Source organism: Aedes albopictus, chromosome 2, assembly GCF_035046485.1.
Source record: "Aedes albopictus strain Foshan chromosome 2, AalbF5, whole genome shotgun sequence".
Lineage (NCBI taxonomy): Eukaryota > Metazoa > Arthropoda > Insecta > Diptera > Culicidae > Aedes > Aedes albopictus.
The window spans coordinates 258,869,027-258,892,652 of NC_085137.1; the positions used below are offsets into that span (position 1 = coordinate 258,869,027).

Sequence of the window (23,626 nt, forward strand, 5' to 3'; positions counted from 1 at the left end):
TTCATGAAGTTTCGTTCAAAAATGGTTTCTGCAAAAACGAAAAATATTTTGCACCATAAAAAAAAAATCAGAAGATACCTTGATAACAAAGCATTTTTTTCAAAAATCAAAAACCAAAAAGTGAGGAAATAGATCCAGTTTCGCCTTAAACTAATTCTTCACTTTGTAGTGATGCGATTGAAAAGCTTTCAACGTTGTTGCTCTCCACAGATCATGCTGATTAGTCTCCAGGTGGTTTACGTGTTAGATAGCATCAACTAAGAACTTTCCAAAGTAGCAGCTGCAAGAGGAGGTGCGAAATATCATATTGTTTCTCATATGCAGTATATCAGTGATTTTCTTATAAAACAACTGTTCTAAATAAAGCCGACGTTTCGAGCGTTTATTCACTCAATTTCAGGGCAAACTACAATTTGTATACAAAGTTTGAGTAGTCGAGTCATTTGTTATACAAAAAATATTTACATCAAAAGTTGTTTTAGGTGTGAATCACTGTGGTATTTGAACGTTTTTTCATTCAAACAACATCGAATAAACGGGGTACGAGTCATATTGAAAGGGACGATTCAGCGAGTAAGGCGGTAATACAGTTGTACTACATTATCACTGGAGATGATCTCGGATGCAGGGGGATACCTACCTGGATACGAAACTATTTCCAACCTTTGAACAGTTTACCTATGTAGATCATAAACTTACCAATGACATCAACCTTAACCATCATACAGACCGCATTAGGCAAACCTTCCCAACACTTCATCCCTGCATGTTGTTCGGAATGTGAAGTTGGTTCACACTTTTCAGGTATTGTTCGCATTCGGCAGGCAGCTATGACTCCACTCGCTTTTCTGGTTCGCTTCACCGTCCGACCTATTATCTGTCCAAATGTCGGACAGCTTGTTATGGTGTCGGCCGGTGAGCGAGCAGAGCAGCCGACAGAACGTGGCGCAGACAAAAAGACAAGCCGTCGAGAGGGGTGACTCGAGGCAGGTTGGGGCATGGCGGGAAATGAAATGGAATTAGACTAATTTGATAATTGATGTGCTATTATTCAGATCGCTTAATCAGGTGATTACAGTGCTATCCACTTAAAGTGGATGCATGGAATTCGGAAACTGCCAAAAGAAACCCGAGAAGCGCATAGTGGTGGAATGTTCAACTGCTACTTCGTCGTCGGACAGATTTCAAAACGGCATGAAGTCAACAACTAGCAATGGTTTGAGTGCGGCACAGTGGCACAAGACAGCCATCCAGCAGAGGAGCGAAAAATAACGACTGTATAATCGAAGATAATTACACATAAATTTCAGTTTGCCTGACGTTTCCCTCGTCGTGCGGGTGATTAATGTATTTGAAGAGCCAAGCGAGCTATCGAGATGTGTGCAAGTGCGAGTGAGTGTGCACAAGCGAGTCTGATTCGGCGCACCGCTTCCATGTCCTCTGGATGTGCGGCTGACTTCGTGTTCCCGCAAAGAGTTTGTTATCGGAAGGAAGGGACGGAAAACGTTCAAGCAAGTAAAATTTATTATTTCTTGTGTCTGATTCAGGTTTTATGCTGTGCCGTGAACCGGAGCATCCGACGCTAACGGCGCGAGCAAGCTACCTCAATAGCGACAAACGGCGACACATGACATTGTGGGCTTCATCGAGATTTATACCATCGGCGGCAGAGAACGAAAGAGAGATCCTCAAGGTGGAAAGACAAGCCAGCAGACAAAGTGCCCAACAAATGTGCGAAGCGGAAACGCCAACAGAAAAAGCGAAATATATATTCCGACAACATGACAAACAACATTGGACAGCCAGCGGCGACGCCATTCGACCGATGTGGGGTGCTAATTGAAAGACTCCGTAATTAACTAATAAATTACAAAAAAAAAAGAGAATAACTTGAATTGTACTCAGGCTTTGGTTTTCTTTATAAAATCGTTTATTTCTTCTTCTTCATTTCTTTCCGTACGCTTAAAGATAATTAATAGAGCTTTTTACGGCTTGCTACAGTTAATATACCATTTCTCATTCCTATAATTTTCATGTTATCTGTACATTTTGTCCTTTGTTCTGTATTCGCAATGAAAGAATCACTACAGTCTTTAGCTCTTATGTTTGAGAGGCAAATGAACAAGCAAAAACAAACAAATCAAACTTAAACTACGATGTTTGGCAATTATTTTATGGTTAAAACAATAAGTTACTCATGCAATGGTTTAGAGCTCAAATAAGAATCCAGTTTGTGGCTTCAATTTATCCCTCGAAAGAGTAGCACAAAATGCCGACGGCTTCAGTTATATCTGCATTATCAAAACCATGTAATCTACTGCGATACCATTCCTACTCAGATAGAAAAGTAGCTTCAAATCTATGGTATAAAACTAGTTTGAAGAATCTTTTACACGATCTATTTGGTACAGTTTCACTAGTGACCCTTGAACGGCTCAAATTAATCTTGAAACCAGTTTTACAACCACGACACAAATTTTGTCATTCTAGTCTCACTACGCTTTGCATTTTCGCAAAATTTCAGCATTTCTTCTTTTGCAATATAGAATAAAGTTAATATCACAGATTCATAGAAAATAACACCTGGGCATTCTTCGAATGGGAGGGGCGCTTTTACTGGTGAACTGCGGCTCCCATTCGTTGGCTGTACAAAGCAGCTGCATACGGAGAGTAGTATTGCCCGAAAGCAGCAGGGTTGAAAGCCGCTCCGTACGGGGAACCAGGAATGCCAGCGGGTAATGCTCCAGGCTTAGCGTAGGGATGATATCTGGCAGCAGAAAGCGGGCTCAATGGCGGATTTGGATATCCACGGTGTAGCGATGATGGTGGGAAGATTCCACTCAGCGGCATCAACTGTTGCTGCAAGGCCAGAGCCGCCGGGTCCGACAGATTGGCGGTATGTGTTCTCAGATGTGACAGAAGCTCGTCGGTTGTATTGAATCGTTTGCCACAGTATGAATCACCAATAACCCAGTTGCACATGTAGGGGCGGCCAGGTTGCGTGGCAGCCGGTGGATAAGGATACCCCGGCGGTAGAGTACCCATGGCCATAGCTAGACTGTACTTTTGATGATCACATTGCGTACAACCTGCAGGACACTGACCTCCCATCATCATTTGGTGATTGTGCGCGGAAAACTGACATCCAGTGCAATAGGGGTCTTTGCAAATGGGTACCAGTGTTTCACCGCCCGAAGGAGTTTTAACCCTAGTGTAGCTAAGGTATGGATTTGCACCAGCAGCAGCTGCTCCAGGGTATGCCGCCGCTAGCATTGCGGCATGATGATGACTGAAGGCTCCAGCAAACGGAGGTCTGAATGCTGGATTTGTATGATCAATACCCGACGGAGACGGTAATCCAGTTAGTGGGTTTATTCCGTAAGCACTTGGTTTGTATCCTGACATATCTTTTCCTGCTTGCATAACTTCGGCACCCGGTCGAATGATAGGGCTAGCAGAGGTTTTGTCACGATCGTTTGGAGAGCTGGTCTTCCTACTGCTACCCTCGGGTGTACTTTTACCATTTTCACTTAATTCACCATTCTTGTTTCCATTAACACTTCCTGCACGAGGAGATTCTGCACTACCACGCGATGACGAGCGCATATCTTTTTTCAGGTCATTATTATTGACATGATTTACACTGTTATTATTCATTATATCACTTCCACTGCTCATTTTTGACGACGGGCGTTCGTCGTTCTTCACCTTTGTAGTTAGCACATTCATTTCGTACGGTTTGAAAGCCAGCTTAATTTCTGGAGATGCATCCGACTTTTCTGTCTTCACCGACGGGGATCTGGAGTTATTGGAATGGCCTCCATTCTCGATGGAACCCGCAGATGAAACCGAAGATGATGATGACGATGAAGATTTTTTATTCTTTTCCGATGGAGAAACAAGGGATTTGACGGTTATATTTCCGGAATCTGCACCAATCTGGCTACATGTTTGCGCCAAAAGTGCCAGTGGGCTTTTCTTGGCGTCCAACTGTAAGGTAAAAGAGAAAAAACAGTGTTGATTAGTTGAAAGTTATCATTTTTTTTATTTGAGCGATGAATAAATGTATTAGCAAAAATAGGAACCTACCGAAGTTGGCAGCGGCGACATGTAATCCGGTTGCAGATACTGATTATTTCCGATTTGTAACATAGCTGCTCCTTCCAAAATTACCATTTGTTGGTATATCCTTTCTCTTCGAAACTCCTCTTCAAACAGTTTGTTCGTTTATTTTTTTCACACAAGTTGTAACCCCCAACTCTATTATTATCCTTTGATTGTAGATAACACCGCTTTTAACACACCGGAATGCTTTGCTGAGAGAATCCTCCCTTCGCCACACAATGCCTCAGCTGATAGTAGCTTCCACTTTCTTCATTCAAACAATATTCTTGTTAAAATGTTTGCCTCTTTCTTCACCTTCCAACACACAGAGGAAACATTTGCTCTCAACAAAATCCAATTCACTTAGCGCTCCGAGCTCAGACGAAAGAGCTGTTAACGGCCCGAAAGACAAACTCAAACTGAAAACTGGATATCTAGAAACGATTTATGGCTACGGCGAGCGAATGTACATTTTCATCATGGTTTCCTTCACGACTGAGTCGTCGACCAATCGTAGCGCTAGGAAGCATGCGCCCCTCTTTACAAATACACTCAAGCACGGAGAGGAGAGAGATCGTCCATTTCATTCCTGCTCACCGTACATTCTGAGCAAGCTCTTTTGTCTCGCTCAGAACGAGTCGTTTTCAGCTTCTTTTCATTTTATATTTCCTTTGCCCATTAACTTTATACTTAATGATGTGTAGAGCAAACTCGTTATGTTGCCTCACGGAAAAGAGCATAAGAGCCTAACAAGACCATCAAAAGAGCAATTTTCTCTTGTTTGCACTGCAGAGAGCAGCACACTGGACACACACCATGGCAATTGTTTGATGTGGAGGGGGATGACGTGCTGCCGAATTGACGGCACGATGTTCATATTGTAAATAAATTTTAATCACTTTGCAATGCTAATTATGGTTTTGCAGAACGCCGTTGCCCAATCACTTACAATTAATTAGTCGGACATTCATAACTGACTGATGCGTTGAGCGTTCAATTGAAACAACGTGCATAATGAGGTTTGACATTTTAGTTTAATAACTAGTTGGTTCTGGCAGCGCTGCTAAGTTGAGAGTGGCAGCTAATAGCTCATATTTCCATCTTCGTCGAGTCAGTGCTTCACTACCGTGGTGCTTCGTCGGTTTTGTTTATCTTCTTCGGCTTGCCACCCAAGATGATACGAAACCGCGAGAATAAACCGCCTCGTAGCTCTCAGACCGCAGCACCACCGTTGTTGGCTGTCATCGCATTCATCTCGGCATTTCTCAGACGGCGGCTGTAGTGTTGGCGGGTGGTGATGGCGATGATGATGTTGATGTTGATGGCAGCCAAATCGTGCCTTTTAGCTGGCCCGACCAAAGTTGACGCGCCGTTCGCTCTTTTGACGCGACCGCTACTGCTGTTGATGCTAGCCTAGCACACCACGACGACAAGATGAGATGGCATTCCTACCGGTTGTACCCCGACCCACTCCAAGTGTTGGTTCAATCCGAGGGCTTCTCCGTTGCGGGAAACCACTTCAGGGGTAAACAACGAACTGCATCATCGTTCATCTGTCTGATGCCAGTGCTTCGGCTGCCTAGCTTATAACCGCGGTATAAAAGCAGACGCAAATAATGGGTGTTGGGGTGGCGGAACGATATTGAAGAAGATCATAACTCAGACACCTCATTCCGTCGTTTTCTGAAGGTTTACCAATCTTCGCTCACAACTACTACTTGTGTTGATTTTTTCACCACTTCACAATGCCTTGCTTCGTCAACTGGAAGATAAATGAGCGGAAGAGTCAACAGAAGAAAAATCAACAATTTAGAAGTCTCCCGAATTTTAATATAAACGACGTTAGGTTGAATCGTGATTATATATCAAAGCACGAAAGAAAACATCTCAGATTTTGACATTATGATAATAAATAGAGCAAACACTTTACAACAAAAATAAACATCTTGTTCAAAGTGATGCTATTTATTTCTTTTTATAGTATTGTCACCACTTCTCACATTTGAACATTTTAATGCCATAAAAGTAGCGGTCACATTTTTTTCTGGCTCTTACATTTCTGTTGGCTTGAATTTTTCCAGCGTTTTAATTTTAGTGTTCTCCTGAACATTTGCACAGTTCTTGGACTTCCGGAAGTCACGCGATCGGCGCTGGTGGTGCTGTGAGCAACAAGTGGGCTTATTCGAATTTGTTCAACACGTGGCACGTACGACAGTCGAGGGTTGATTCTGGGTTGATCTAAGCGTACCTTTGAGAGAATCAGTAGATATGGATCAGGAGTAATAAAATTTGTGTGACCACAACCTCTAGAAAATATCTGTTTCGAAATTACTCTCGTACCGTTCGGAATTCACCATACATGAATCGGCGATCTTATTGCACTTCAACCAGACAATTCAAAGAGAAGGCCAGTGCACAGAAAAGGCGCCAAGGGAGGGGTTTTTCCTAGTTTTGACAAACGGCGGAGGGGCGCCTAGTGTACGGAACATCGGCAATGGGAGGGGTTTAACCCCCTCCCTTGTGCACGGGTCCTTCTCCACCACACACTATTCTCTTGTACTGCCGTATGCAGCATAGTTGTCCCATGTTATATGGGAATCCCTATTAACATGGGACAACTATGCTGCACACGGCAGTGTACACCGTCGAAGATCGTCCTTAGCACGCGTCGCTCGAAAACTCCGAGTGCTTTCAGGTCCTCCTCGGCATGGTCTAGTCTCGTGTCCGTAGAGGACCACCGATGTTAACAGTGTCTTGTACATGGTGCACATGGTGCGTAAGTGATTTTTTTTTAGACCGTAGCTACTTCTGGAGCACGTATTTGGCACGACTGCCACTAGTGATGCTACTTCGTATTTTACGGCTCACGTTGTTGTTAGCCGTCAGTAAGGATCCAAGGTAGACGAATTCCTCCACCGCCTCAAAGGTATCCCCGTCTATAGTCACAATACTATCCAGGTGGACCCGGTTGTGCTCGCTTCCGCCTACCAGCATGTACTTTGATTTGGACGCATTCACCAACAGTCCGACCTTTGCAGCTTCGCGTTTCAGGCGGGTGTACAGCACTGTCACCGTTCCAAATGTTCTGGCGATAATGTCCAAGTCGCCCGCAAAGCATGCAAATTGACCGGAATTTGTGAAAATTGTACCTCGGCTGTTGGGCCCGGCTCGTCGCATTACACCTTCCAGAGCGATGTTGAAGAGTAGGCATGACAGTCCATCGCCTTGTCGCAGTCCCCGTTGAGATTCGAATGAACTGGATAGTTCACCCGATACCCATACGCAGTTTTGCACACCGTCCATCGTTGCTTTAATCAGTCTAGTCAGCTTTCCAGGAAAGCCTTTTTCGTCCATTATTTCGCATAGCTCGGTGCGGTCGATACTGTCGTATGTCGCCTTGAAGTCGATGAACAGGTGGTGCGTTGGGACCTGGTATTCACGGCATTTCTGTAGGATTTGCCTTACGGTGAAAATCTGGTCTGTTGTGGACCGCCCGTCGATGAAACCGGCTTGATAACTTCCCACGAACTGATTCGTTTTAGGTGACAGACGACGGAAGATGATCTGGGGTAGCACTTTGTATGTATCATTCAAAATGGTGCTCGCTCTGAAGTTATCAAATTCCAAATGCTGGATAATAGCATTCTTTACTTCCCTCAGCGTGGAAGTTGGCTCATTTCTGTCCTATGCTGCATTGACGTAGTCGTTCCCTCCTCGCCATTCAGTTGCTTGTCGAAGTTCTGATTCTACCTTTTAATAACCTCACGTCACGAAACTTCAAAAAAAAGTCGTAGGGTATATGTACCATTCCTTGGCCTAATTTGCAAGCCGCCTTGACAATTTTGACCATTCCTCATGAATTAATGGCACTAGAAATAATATGTTGACTCTATTACACACTCCAGGCAATGCATGTTTTACTAACTGGAAATAAACTAACGTAAATATTCAAGAATTTACTTAATTAAGTTGAAAAGATTCGATGCGATGGTATGCAACGTTGGTCTATGGTACAAAAATTGGCCTATTAGGGGCTGTCCATAAACCACGTGATCATGAGGGGGGGGGGGGTTCGGCCAATGACCATATTGTATGGACGAATAAAAAATTTTGTATGGACAAATGACCACGCGGGGGGGGGGGGGGTTGAGAAGTCCCAAAAAAATGACCACGTGGTTTATGGACAGCCCCTTAGTGGATACAACGGCTATTACTTTCCATGCACTAGAACCACTTATTATCTCATTTTTTCAATATTTGTGTTGCAGTATTATCTCTGTTTGTTCACTAATCTTACTTTTACATTACATTTTTGGATCCAAATTTTCAAAAAACTATAAATAAATCACTTAAACTAAAGTTCTTTTTTAATTTAGTAACAAAAACAACGCAACCCTATTATTGTGTTATATTTTTACAGTCACCGCACACAAAATCTTTCTTCCTGTTCGTTCTATTTGGTTTTTACGCAAGCAATGTTGTTGACGTCACTTTATTGGTGTTGTTGACGTCACATTACTCATGGGCCAAGATTTGGGTTCATAGTGAAAAAAATGTCCTCAATATTCGGCCCACATTCCCGTCGCATCAAATGTTCAGTTATTGAAAACAAACTTCGAAATGTTCCAGAATCATGCCATTTATGAACATGTTTATGGACTACCCACTAAGCCGAAGAATCATGGCGTCTACAAAAGCTAAACAAAGCGACATTTTCATTCAATTTAAATGCTTAAATGCTGAAGTTGAAACGAAATGTTGCAGTTGTTTGGCGCATAGCTTTTCCGATATCCAGTTATGCGAGTTTGTTTGAGTGTTTGGTTTATGTTGAGATAGGCCGAACGAGGGCACCCGGATAAAAACTAACCATAGGGTATTTGGTGAAAACCATTCCTGTACCATACAGTGTACCAGCTACAGTATAGTGTATTGTAATGGAATGGTTCGCTAAAAGCTTCGCACATTGGTAGCTACTATACATTTACATCCGATCTTTATGTAACAATATATAATACTGTTTTTCTTACGTTTGAACCATTCACTATTCCGAAACAATCTTTTTCCGTGCATTTTTAATTATTTATTCAGTTTATGATTTTTTCCGTGCTTTGTTTTGGTGATGTTCGTGACAATTTTGTTGCAAAGGAAATGAAAGAGAAAAAAGTGAATAAGTTGAAACATCTATTTAAAGTCAATAAAATGTTTAAATAAAGTGGTAAACCAGGTGTCCTAAGGACTGCATATCCAAGAGATATGGTGGGCTAGGTATGTAGAGTGCGATGAGAGGAATACGAATGTAGGTCAACCCGGAAAGACGTAGTCCAGATTACCGTAAATCAGTGGATGAGTTCAACACTATTGGCGATCAAATGTGAGGTTAGGTAACGCAAAATTTTCAACTTTGGAAGCAAAAATAACATATTTCTGGTCAATACATTGCATAAAAGTTATGTGAATCTGCAATAATTTCACTTTTCTTCCATTTGTATCATTAGTAATTCAGTCTAGGGTTCGTAATTCACTGTTTTAGAAAAGCGCCACCTGCGCAATTTAGCTTTGCGTTTGACCGTCAATTCTTTCTCTTCTTCTCTCATGTGAAATTGCCTTGTACAACAACCGAATTAAATGCGATTTATCTTTGACATTTTTAACATAAGGACTGGACACTGAAACGACTTCTGATATAAGGTCGTCTTCGCTTTTTAACCTAACTTATAGTTGAATCGAACTTGACAGTTTTCTCATGAGTTGTTATGTACATATTTCATAGTTCAGTCAAGCTGGAGCCTCAATATTGCAATAACGGTTAAGCACGCTGTAATGATACTTATGTACCTCGTCACCCACTTCATGCAACTACATTAGTGGTCTAATAACACTTAGCGCGCTAGGCATAGTTCCATCATGCCGCTCAAAGTGTTGCCACAAATAATGCTTAGTTTGCAAAACCCAGTTATCTGGCTGGTGGGACATGGGAGCCTAAGCTTCAACTGTTAATGCAATCAGAGGCTACTCAGACTTAGACGAGTTTAGGTTAGTTTGGCTAGAACTGCCATTATCGAAGGAACATGACGAGATAATATAACATTATATGGTTTATCTAATGTAAAACAATACAACATAACAAAAGAGAACCATTCCAAAACCATGATTAAATTTATAACCTGTAGTGAAATTACAATTAAAAACAATATATTTACGGTACATTTTTTTGTTTGAAACCATACGTGTACCATATAATGTACGGTATATTAAAGCCCACGTATCAGTATTTCAAACAATTCATTTACAATAAAATGTATGGTTTTGTAAAAAAATATATATGGAGAAAAATATTTTTTTATATTGTTACGATACTTAACAACCCGTATAGTATATGGGTAACTCTCGCTGAGACCGTCCCACTATTTACACCATGTCTTCAAAAATGTTTAAGGTGGCGATTTTCTGAAAGTCCTCCCCAAAAAAGTAAGGAAAATGCATTTGGTTAATCAAATTGGTGGACCCCCCGTTAGTTAGAGCCACAAGCATTTTGGTGAACCCCTCGATTTTGGTCAACTGTTGGCTCATTTAAACCGTTATAACTTGAAAGTTTCGCCAGAAACCACCTAAAAACTATAGGTTGTTGAAAAGAGAGAAGGTAGGGCTACTATTTACAGTTATAAAAAGTTGGGTCGGCCATATTGATTTTGGCCGCCATCTTGGATTTTTATACCAAAACTGTTTTTTCACCATGTTGGCAACCACCGATTTTTAAAATTTTTGCGTCAATCGAAAGCGGGAACATTTTTACACAACATATCAAAAATTTAGAGATGTATCTTTTTCCTATCCAAAGTTATCTGCACTTTTGTGAATCATGCCACTTTTGCTCACTGGGCCAGGTGCCGATTGTTTACATAAATGCAGCGTCATTTCACAGTGTTTACGAACATTTGTTCTAAATCTGAATCCACTAATGAAAGGTTGAAAGTTTCAGCTTTTCAAAACACCAAAAAAGTTTAAAAAGCAATGCCCGCATCGTTGAGAAACAGTTAAAAATGAGAACGAACCTCCGATTTGCCCTAATTTTGCTGCAGGTGCGTTTGTGTATACAAGCAGGCGCCAACTTTGATGCTGTTGCGTGTCATTGCCGGTGCCGGTGGAAATGTATGGATAAAACGTGTCATGATTTACAAAAATGCAGATAACTTTGGATAGGAAAAAGATACATCTCTAAATTTTTGATATGTTGTGTAAAAATGTTCCCGCTTTCGATTGACGCAAAAATTTTGAAAATCGGTGGTTGCCAACATGGTGAAAAAACAGTTTTGGTATAAAAATCCAAGATGGCGGCCAAAATCAATATGGCCGACCCAACTTTTTATAACTGTAAATAGTAGCCCTACCTTCTCTCTTTTCAACAACCTATAGTTTTTAGGTGGTTTCTGGCGAAACTTTCGAGTTATAACGGTTTAAATGAGCCAACAGTTGACCAAAATCGAGGGGTTCACCAAAATGCTTGTGGCTCTAACTAACGGGGGGTCCACCAATTTGATTAACCAAATGCATTTTCCTTACTTTTTTGGGGAGGACTTTCAGAAAATCGCCACCTTAAACATTTTTGAAGACATGGTGTAAATAGTGGGACGGTCTCAGCGAGAGTTACCCATATTGTAAAAATCTTATTTACAATTCACCATACAGTTGTCTACATTACATCTTATTGTTTTTGTATTTTTTATTTTTACAGTGGTGTTTATTGTAACAATATGGTTCTAAATAGTACTGTTACAATACAACATTTGGTTTTTCTACTGTATTTTTTATTCGGGCACTATGCCAACGAAGCATCCCGATACCCTAGTACATTTTCCCGAAAAACGTTTTGCGAACAGGTCGTGGTTCTAATAGTGACAATTGGAATTCCTATAACTCGTTGCCCTTCTTGTTTATTCTAAATATTCAATAGTTGTTGCTTTTAGCAGTTCAAATAATATTTACATTTGTATCTCTCAGTTTGGCAAAAGTGCTGCCATATCCAATTATAATTGGTAATAATTATTACCAAGTTGAGTGTACCCATTAGCATCCCTCCAGTGAACAATCACGTTCACGTTAATCATTTTGTTCTGGAGTTGTTGAAACGGCTCAACCTTATCGCGCAATTTGATTTCCAGTCGACGTGTTCCTCCAGCTTAATTTGTAAGGCAATTCCGAGCGACTCCAGAAATCTACCACTTGGCCATGGTCTAATGATTTCGAGAGACGATAAGTACACACGGCGCGGCAGTCATAGGTTCGGTAAATACAGAGCTCGTTATTTTTTCATGATAAGTTGCCTTTTCTATCAATGATCGCTACTGTTCTTCGACACTCTTGTACGTCGCTTGTACAAACAGACTCAACAATCAGACGAGCTAAAAGGGTAGAAAACAACAAGTAGCACTGCTTGAAGGCACATCAATACCCGAGTCTCTTTCTGCTGGCTGCGCGATACTTCGGTCTGGGCGATGTGTGCTAGAAGTAATTTTACAAGACAATCATTGCATTATCAACTTCTCATCTAGCACAGGCAGACATCACACGGACAGTTCGTTCTAAGAACATACGCCAGAACATAAAAGGACTACGCCCACCTTGCCAGCGCTGAACGGGGGTCGACATCGTCGTCGCTCTTTTTGTTCACCGCTGATAACTGGTTCGTTTCTGGACGACAACGCACAATGGTCGGAAAAATATAAAGTTCGGCCAAAACTCTTTTTATGTGTTTAATCGAAGTTATAGGTTGTCTAGATATGTTATATAGTATTTTTAGTGTTTTAAAAGGGGTATTCAAAAATTACGTAACCTCAATAATTTAAAAAATTGTATAGTTCAGTAAACACCATATTTTTTTAGATTTTTTTTTAAAAAATCAATTTGAATTGAATTAAATGATCAACTTTCGATCAAATCCAATCAAATTTGTTCAAAACGTGTAAAAAATGTGGGAAGATAAATTTAATTTAGGTCAACAATGGAAAAATAACGTTAAATATATGAAAAAACATGACTTTTTTAAACAGCTTTAATTTGAAAACCAGCAAATTTCTGCAAAATATTTAAACGATTTTATGCAGCCCTAGGCATGATGTTTAAGATGTACTATTCGAAATTGCGGCGACACGTGACGACACGAATCGTTTTTTAACTTAAAAATTATCAAAATTCGTAAGATACAATATATGAAAATTTGAAATGTTTTGTGACATATTCATTTTGCACCATACATGCATTCAAACTGTTCAACAACAAGCTTTCATATGCTGGATAACATAAAACATATATTACATTCTCAAAATATTAATATTTTACTTTTTTCGAGTGGTTCATTTTTCAATTTTGTGACATAGGCCACTTTGGCAGTGAAAATGTCATTGAAATATAAAACCTGGTATGCCTTGAATTAAGAATCATAAAACTACAATACATCAACTTTGTTATAAGATAAAATTAAGTTTAAAAATATCAAATTCGTTTTTTGGGAGTTTTGGCCGCCCCTTTGTATGGAGCCCGACCAATGTGCAACGGAGGGAATGGTTTTGTGCCACCGACGACGTCGTCACTGCCAGTCAACCGCCGCCGCCGGCTGATCGGCTCGCATAATCATTCATCGCACTCACTGCAGCCTGCTGTCGTCTATCGCCGCCCCTTTCGATGTGCTCAGGCACTTCAACCACAGACACAAGTAGTGTGGAGACGGAAAAGAAAGCAATCGAAGGAAAATTAAATAAAGCACTGCGTGAGGGAAAACAACGATTCTGACAGTCAAATTATAGGCTGATTCCTGTCTGTCAAACCAAGAGGCTCACTATGAGTTATCGGTGATTTAATCTTGGTAAAAATGTAGAAAAAAAACAGAAGTAATGAACTAACAACACTATATATTCAAAGGAAAATGAATTACCACTCCAGGGAAACGTTTAGTTCGTAGATAAACAAAACTTGAAAAATATGCATGTGCCTAGTCATGTACAGTACACTTAAAAAAAAATATATAAAAATCATTAGTTTCCAAAAACTTTGTATGGTACGTAAGATTTCTCAAACCCCCCTCCCACTATGAACCCTTGCGTAATTAGCGGACAACTCCTTAGGGTAAATAAGAATCCTTATTTTCTCTTATTTTCAAATTAACCTGTAGCTGTTTCGTTTGAGATTTGAACACATCCTGAATTTTGGCCATAGTGTCACGTTTTCCGGACTAAATAATAATTTCCCATCACCCATCATTTTCACCTTGGCCGGAAATCTCACCCACTGTGACCTCGTTATCGTTTTGCTTCAATCATCGTTTTTAATACGATTTTTTGAGGATAACAACGTAATTAAATCAGACAAGGGGATAATTATTTCTCGCTTGATCAAAAAAGCGTTGCCCACTTTTGGCGTTTCAGACAAGCGGCTTCATCGCACGACTCGTCGTCACGACGTCAGAATGAGGGGGAGATTCTGATGCCGGGCGCGTCTCGTAGAGGATACCCACCATGGTTGTCTTTTTGTACTCATCCTACTCATCCGCAGGCCACGACGACGGCGCTGTTCATATTTTGTGAAGGAGCACTCTCAGCCGTTTTCTTTTAATTACTTGCTCTTTGGCACTTGAGAAACGCCACCCACCAGCGCAGACACTTGGAATGTTCTCCGGATAGCAGAGGGACAGCTTGATCTACCGCTGCGATTTACCGAGCCGTTCGGGTGTCGGTGGCATTCATTCTCCTTCCATTCGCCTGTTGGTTCACGCCATCTTTATTACGTTTTAATCAACGATCCGACAAACCGCCAAAACAATTCGACGCTTCATACTTTGTCTATTGATCAGGGTTGAATTTTGCACTCACAAATTCAGTTATTGTTTATTGTATGAAGTGATTTTCGAACATCCAAACATATAAGAACCCCAGAAGAAGAAATTAAAGTCCAAGTTAGAAACGCTGTGCGCAAATCGAGGTACATGATAGCGGATAGAAACAGAGGAAGCGATGTTAGTGCTGTGATAGTGATTGATGAGGATGTGCTTGAAGTTGTTGGAGAATATCTTTCCTTGGATCACTTGTGACAATGATGTTTTCGGTGAAATGAAAATCCATACTGCAACTATGAATTGGGCCTTTTGTGGATTGCAAACGCAAGCGAAATTCTCTCTCCATAAAACATAAATTATTCCGATGGCCTGCTACCCGGGTAGAGGAAAATAGCCCAATAATAGCATATTTTGATATGGAGATCAAAAAGTGATATTGGTTTAATTATGTAATACAAAAGATAAGAGATATAAAAATTATATCAAAAATTAGCTCCTGGAATATCATCATCATCAGGCTAAAAATACACTAGAATTCCAATTTTTCTCTTTAAACATTTCAATAGTTTAACAGATGGGCTTGGTAAAATATGTTATTTTGGCATAATAACTGTATAATGGAAACAGTAATTTTTATCGCCCGTTAGGCTGACACAAATTTCGATTTTCTCTTATGTTACCCCCCTCGGAAATTTTTTGTCGGAATTCGACATTTTGAGGTTGGACACAAATAAATTATTTAAGAAATTCAAAAATTTTAAAGTGAAATTTGAGTCGTCTAAAAAATGTCTTAACAAATCCTATGAGTGTGACAATTTCACCCAATTGTTTGGGTATTTTTTTTTTATCAAATACATTTTTTTTTATCTTCCCCTTCCTTGACGAGACAACGAGTCATGATCAAAAATGTATGAGCTGCTTAAATTGTATTTTGAGAATAAGTGGAATTGTCCCAGCCCCTTATTCAGTTGGATCTCAGTGCAATTGGTACCGTGATTTCGGGTGAAATTGATCACTTTTCGTAGTTTTTGGCGAATAATTTTTGAATGCTTGATTCCCTATGAAGTTCCTCCATAATTATTCTAGGTTACCTTGTACCATGCCGATTGTTTATCTCTTGGAGTTCGATAAGAATTTTTAGAAAAAAAAAAGGTTCTGCTCCTTACGATTTCTTCAAAAATTTCTCCTCGGATCAACCTAGATGTCTCTTTTTAAATTTCTCCTGGAGTTTTTTTGGGGATCTCTTCAAATATTTAACCAGGAATTGGAATTTATTAACCTTCCTTATGCATTATGTTTGGAACAGCTCGCTGACGTAGTGTACGGTTTGGGTCTAGAATGGCCCTAATGCACAAGGTGAGCTAAGAAAATCATTCTGGGTTTTAACCTATAGACATCCTGTTGAAATTCATCCAAGAATTGCTCTGGAGATTCACCAGGATTTTACCTGTATTTAACTCGATTATCCGGAGTCGTGTTTTAACGCTTCATTCTTTCAAGATTACTTTCTAAAATCCCTCCAGAAATTTTTTTTCTGGTATTTCTCCAGAAGTTCTTTCTGGAGTTCCTCCATAATTTCTTTCTGGGATTCGTTCAACAGTTTTTCTAGAAATTCATCAGAATTTCTTTCTTTGATTCTATAAAGAGTTTCTTATAATATTTTTACCTGGAATGTCCTCCATTCAAAATTTTTTTTTAAAGAATTCCTACATTTGTTTTGGTATTCATGCGTGGTAGAAACACCTACACCTGCTGGAACTTTTATTAGGAATACTTTTCAGAGATTTTCCAAGAGGATTCCATCTTTTATCTTTGTCTTTTATCCCCATGGCTGCTAGATGAATCAACCTTGGGCTGAAAATTTCGTATATGAAGATAATATAATAATAATTCTCTCCGATTTCTTACTGTGTTTACTGAGAATCTCCCAGAAGTTTAGTCTAGTAATCTTCCAGGAATTCTTTCCTTAAATACATTAGAAGTTTCTTCAGGGAGCCTGCCTGATGTTCTGTATAGAAATCTCGGGAGAGTTATTCCTGAAAATCCTCTCAAAGTTCCTTGTAGGAATCCTTGAGAAATTCCTTCTAGGAATCCTGTTCCTGTATAAGTTTTTTCAAGAAATCATCCAATTGTTCCTCGAAGGTTTTTCTCAGAACTGATGAGGATTTTTTGGGAATCCTTAGATTCTTCTGGGAACCCTTCAGGAGTTGCTGAAGAAATCCCCAGATTCAGTGTAGGTAAAAACTCAAATTCTCAAATCTCATGGTTGAGTTGTTTCACGCGCGATTATTGACTCGCCAAACTCACCGCCGAAAAAAATCATGCATGAGTTGACTCGTGATTTCACTCATTGCTTTATTTCTTGGTGTTCTTATTATTCACATCGAAGTTTTTAGGATTATATGATAGAATAAAAGGAAATCTAGCGTACAATAACATTGAATGTCATTCAAATTGATTTGGATTCGTTTTACAAGCAAACGAGATTTCAGCGCATGACTCGTGAGAGCGAGATTTTGCATGAAAATCTCGCGCGTGAGAAAATGATTCAGAATCGCGTGCGAGCGGTTCATGAGTGTGCTTTGAGTGTGATTTTACCAACACTGCCCAGATTGTTTTCCAAGATTCTAGACTCCTCTCTCCTAGCAAAACTTATTTCTGAATGACTAATTCACCTAAAGGAACTTCTGAATTATTTTCTGGCGATTTCTCAGAAGAAATCCATTAAGAAATCTGAAGGAAAACAAGGTAGAATCTCTAGTAGGAAATACTAAAGAAAACCAAAGATAACAAGAGAAATCTCCGGTAGAAATTTAAGCCCCGTCGGAAAAAATAGCGACCAGCAGAGAAGAACTCAGCACATCGCGTAATTTCAAGAAAATCGCGTACAAAATAAAATAATGCGTGAGAGAAAGCATGAATTAACATTATTTACAGTTGAATTTAAAATGTGTTGAAAGCTACTGTGGCGTATACGTCTTCTATTGTCATTATTGATGGTTACTTCAAATTCATTCATGGATGCATTGCCTCAAGATTAATGTTAAGCTATAAATAAATCGTGTTCGAGCAAACAAATTTGACAAAAACTTAAGTGTTGACAAAAACGGAATGAAATGTTGACGAAATCGGATAGTGACAAAAACGGATAGTGATAAAAACGAATAGTGACAAAAACGGAACATACCTGTACCATGGAGTGTGCATTAACCTGCTTAGCTACGCCACTTCCAACGGTTATACTTACATACCCCATCCTCTGAAAATGAAACGGTTGGTACGGTTGTCCCCGTTTCTTCCTTTATCATATTCAAAAAAATTGCGTCAATCATGTTATTCATACGTAGGTTATCTAATTGCCGCTAGTTTTTTGAACTTTCTTTAAAACCATTAGTCTGCACAGTGGGCCTGGCCGTTTTAATATTTGTATCACATCATCACTGATATGCTACAAATTTTAATATTGACAAGAAAATATCTGAAGTATTAGGATGCTTTTCAATACTGGCTGTGCAAGCACTAGAATAGAATAGAATAGAAGAATTTTTGAATGCTTATCGATTTGGTTAAATTGAATGCTTTAAAACAAGTACGACCATGGTTTTCATCAGCAACGAGGTTAAAAATTCTACTGCATATCATTTTACAGTCCACTCTCCACAACTCGATGTTCTACAACTCGATATTTTCTATAACTCGATGGATTTGTCGGTCCCTTCTTTTTTCCATATACTGTACTCTCCATAAGTCGATATTTCTGTAACTTGATGTTTCCTTTGGTCGATGTCACACTCAGTATGATTTTACCTCCATAACTCGATATTAGCTTATAAATTCAATATAACCAATTAACAACGTATGGTTAAGATTTTTTTAAAAATAGTTTGCAATTTATTAATGCTTGACTAATGCTTGAAAAGACGAAAAAAAATGTTGATATTTGAACGAAAATAAACTCTTTTAAAGCCATTAGATAAAAGTTTCCCATCTAAACTAACAGTTTTAACTGTATGCTGTCTTCTTAGAAGTTTCACCATATGTTTGCACATTTTTATTTTCTATATTGTTATTTTAGGGTGGAGCAAATGGCTCTCAAACCACAATTATCAACTTTTGTTCCAATTGTTCCATACACACTTAATTTTGATTACCGAGTTCGGTAATTTTTTGACGAGATTAAAACTGCTGAGCACCGAGCTCGTTCAGCAAAAATGCCTTGTTTACCTTTTCCATACGATTTTGACAGTTGTTTTACTGAACTTCAGTAAAATCGATTACCGATACTACCGAGATCGTACTGCTGTTATAATCTCGTCAAAAAAGTACCAAACGGGCAATTCAGCAATAAGTGCTTATAGAGCAATGAAAAGTTCTACAAAATAAATCAACACTTGATTCCAAACAACTTTGCCGAAAATATTGATAGTCCTATCCAGTGCTGAAAATTTCATTTCGTCATATCTAAATTCAACCACCCACAGTTCATTTTAGAAGCTGAACCTGAGAATATCTATTAATAAATGCAGTGGCATACGTATACCCTGGCCAAGTTCGCAGGGGTTGATGGTATTAAAGTGAAGGAGTTTCATTTTGATTATTGTAATGTAGTGTTCTTTAGTGAAACATATCACCTTTTTAACACTTTAATGCGCCTCCAACGGTTCATCACGAACCGGCTGCTGCAGATGGAGTATGGCTGAACATATGCATCAGACATGCTCGATAAACACGGAGGATCCGCTGGGGCTTAGTAGAGTCTATTCCTCAGCAACAGTTCCAAGTCGGTTGGATTTGAGAAGGTTTTGATGATCGTTACAAATCCTAATAAAAATATTGTAGGATTTGTGACAGGTTTTCAAACCTTTTGCAGCTAGCTGACTTCAAAATGTTGTTTGGGCTCTATTTTCCACGTTTCTCGGTTGATTTTGATTAGTAATTTATTAATGTCATAGTCGCTTTTTCGAATTTTTAGAATGTTAGTTGGTCATATTTTCTTTAATTAAAGCAATTAAAATCGACCGAAGAATTAATGGGAAGGAGTTTTGCAGCACTTAATTGTGCTGATAGATTCGAAGCTAACGTGCGAACACTTGAACGCATTGTTGACGTCAATGCGTTCGACGTGACATTTTGGACAAAAACTAACTGCTTTTTATTAACTGAACAACGTTACTTGTGTATGACTAGGTTGACATTTCTAGGCTACGCTTGAGAAAATGACATGGTTTATCTAGGTAGGACCGATAGGACAATTGAACGAATTTGAATATTTTTCATAGTATTTGTAGGGAGATGAATACATAATAGTTGGCAAGCAATCTTTATTATTTTTTTTTTTTAATTTTATTGCAATCAACTGACTGGCGTATTTTTGTTTATCTCTTAGATGGTATTATGACACCAACAGAAATTCAGTTACATGTTTCTGTGGGTTTTGGACCGATGACAATTTAAGGACATAAGAGATGAACACAGAGAAGTAGAAAACGATTAGCGAAATCAAGAAATCAATTTGACACTGGATCGACTATATTTTAGCATACGGGGTTCGATTGATTCGATGAAAAAAAAAACAAACATACTGCAACTGACTAAACGAGAAGAAATACATATTGAACGGAACCATACCACAAAATCAAATAAGAAGACAAACACAAACCATGTGACTATTAACACTACACCATGCTCACACTCAAAAATTCTGACTGACTGACCAATTGAAAACTTTCCAATCTTCTACCGTAGCTTTTTGAGTCAGTTTGCAACAGTGTCTTAATGGATATCATTTTCCGCGTACGGCTGGCAAACTGCTTCTGAAAGATTACGTACTCTTTTCTATCTTCGGGTCTAGTGTAGAGGTTTCAACTCTATTCAGAGTGCAGCTAGAAACCTAGCAAAAAAAAAAAAAAAAAAAAAAATAAATGCAGTGGCATACGTATGACCGCGCATAACTTGCGAACGGAATGGCCGATTTTGGTCGTTTAAGTTTTGTTCTGTTTGTTTTCACCCAAGGCAAAAAACGTAGAAAAATTGAGAGTTTTTGAAACGTCAAAAAACGCAGTAGGCAAGACAGAGTTTGCCGGGTACAGCTAATGGTATATGAAAAATTTGTGCGGCTAGACCTGTTCTGCAAGAAAGTCACGGAAAAACCGCTATTTTTCGAATATTAAGAATAATGTCACGGACTACCTTTGAAAAATGCCAAATGATATTCACCGTGAATATTATGAGATCATTGCAATACCAATTGTGGTGTTGAAAAACGGTTGCTTCATGGGTAGGGTGGCCCACACCACACATATATAAAAAATAAACAAAAATTTTGAAAAATGCAAAGTCTTACCTCCTGAATCGATTTTTTTAGATTCCCAGAAGCTACGTTCAAAATTTGAGCAAAATCGATTATGCCTAAGGGGACGCTCAAAGTGCATGCAGAAATTTTAAGCTTTCGATGTTTGCCGGTAGGTGGCGCTGTAAGCATTCAATAATAACACCCGTTGGTATCATTATAGGTTACTATATGCGAAACAACTTTGTCGAAGACCGCAAAGTGGTTCGACGTTAAAAAAGTTATACCTTAGGTAAAGTGAGGCGAGACATTATGATTGTTTTTTCAGTACATGTAAAGGAATAATATCAATAATGAAATCTCAATACTTTGGCCACGTTTTCCCATACAAACTTCAAGTACTTTGAGGACCCCCTTAGGCATAATCGCAAAGGTTATTATCAAGTTCCAGCTGCAACTACCATTAAAAGTTTGTTTTTTTCTATAGTTTTCGCATATGATTTTTTTATAAACTTCTCATAAATCTCCACAATAATCGCATATAACCATTTTATGCCAAATTTTCGGACGAGAACACGGGTAGGGGTATCACATTTCTTCACTTTTACAGTAGCTACTATCAAACGATAATGTAAATTGCCGAAGGTTCACCCCTGCTTGCAGAATGATGCGCCAAATGAAGCAACCAAATGACACCAACAACAACAGTCCCGTTGGAACCCCTTAACATAATATTTAACATTACTGTCGCTTCTAGGGTAATTATTTTCTAAATTAATGTCTGGCAGTGTCTCTTAGAGCTAGATAGAATAAATTTACGCACCAGCCAAGACCGAAATGGAAAGAGTGCAATTGAAATTGTCTTTTCGGCAGAAAAACATTATCATTTAGGAAAATTAAACACAGGGAGGCCAACAACGAGCAGACAAAACTGGCACTGGGACTGTCTCGTCTCGGTTCGAAGTCAAGTCGGGAAGGTAACCGAAAGGAATCGCAGCAGTAAGCAGCAGCGGAGATGACACAATGGCGTCGGGAAGCATGCTGCTTTATGGCTTTCGCGCGTTTGCTCTTTCTCCCGATGGTTTTTCCTTCGGTGCCAGCCAGCCTTCGAAGGAGAGAGAGTAAGTGAATTTGAATTTATGGCACTGGAGGAAAAAGGACATTGCGCAATAAATAAAGTGGTTATAAAGTGGCAATAAACAGCGGCGAATGAGAATGGATTGCTCGCAGTCGCAGGCCGTTTTATGAAAGATTTATTTTTATTTTCATTCCAACTTTTACACAAGAATTATGGACCACATGTGAACGACTTTCGGTGCCATCCCGAGCAACGGTGATAGATGATTTGATTGTAGAAGCATTGAAATTACAATCACGTAATGGTTGGCGATTTTTTCTGAAGGAATGGAAGAACATTTCCAAACCGTCTCAGTGTGATTAATGTAGTTTGTTTGAAAACCAAGATGTAAAGACGTGCATATGCTTTTGGTTGCCATTGACAGGTAGATTGAAGCTAAGGTTTTATCTTCGCATCATCCAAAATAAACAACTTTCCATTTGCTAAGGAGGTAGGTATAAGATTTCCATAAACCTAAAAAAGCAATGCTATAAACCAGCTGGCTGTCAGTGCCAAGTATCAAAGGATCCGACTGAAAACATGTGTTGGGTTTGTCTTGTCGCCTATCCATCAAACGATCTGGGTGTTCCCCACTGCTGATGATGAAAGATAAACACTCATATTCACACGAAATCTCAAAACCCATAAGCCGCAAGCAAAGTGATATGTCTTCTCTTGTTGTCCCAAGAAGGGCAAAGCTCATTTAAATATTGGTACTTAGCTTATGTGGTTCTCCCTGGATCAACCTCTGCTAATGCCTGCAAAAGACAAAATAGACCGAAACAATACACTGTTTGCATTGAAGGCGTCATCAATCCCGGCTAATCCCGCATGCAGTGAAAACAGATCGGAATGCAAAATAAGCTCCGCATGTCCCCGAAGACATCGTCATCGTCTTGAAGGCAGATAATCAGCTGTTTGTCGCACGGAAACAGACTCAAATGCCCTTCTTTACTTTTAATGATCCCTGCCCGTCAACAGTCGGAGTCGGCTTTCTTGCTCTAATCTTGACGCTGTGATCTCGAACGAAGGCATTTCCTTTGCACAGAGACGAGACCAGAAAATCCCTATTAGAAAAGGAAAACTTTAATCTTTACTAAGCTAAACAACTGTTTGTTTGCGTTGCTTCTTCGTAAAATAAGCAGAGCTCAGTCTTAAAACGCTACAAAGAGATTTATTCAACGCTATTGGGTAGAGGAAAGAAAGTGACATCAGGAGAAATGTTTTCTAGTTTACTACTAAAATGCTTTGGAAAACATGCAGGCGAATGAATTTGTCAACAAAAATATCA

The 23,626-nt window shown here is 39.3% G+C and overlaps 1 protein-coding gene and 1 long non-coding RNA gene across 3 annotated transcripts; one reads left to right on the forward strand and one right to left on the reverse strand.

The window, feature by feature from the left end:
• The first annotated feature begins 300 nt into the window (after positions 1-300).
• Positions 301-2,140, forward strand: LOC115266280 (uncharacterized). Of its 2 annotated transcripts, none has more exons than XR_003897161.2 (2): positions 301-1,479; positions 1,548-2,140. It is a non-coding gene; the product is annotated as an uncharacterized LOC115266280 (long non-coding RNA). The 2 variants fall into 2 exon arrangements; XR_003897160.2 differs by having other exon boundaries at positions 301-1,475.
• LOC109428283 (zinc finger protein Noc) lies at positions 1,908-4,598 on the reverse strand. Its single transcript, XM_019704014.3, has 2 exons — positions 4,090-4,598; positions 1,908-3,990 (listed from the first exon to the last, which is right to left on the reverse strand). Exons 1-2 carry the CDS (start codon positions 4,174-4,176, stop codon positions 2,614-2,616), a joined length of 1,464 nt encoding a protein of 487 aa, XP_019559559.3. The 5' UTR covers positions 4,177-4,598; the 3' UTR covers positions 1,908-2,613.
• Positions 4,599-23,626: the final 19,028 nt, after the last annotated feature.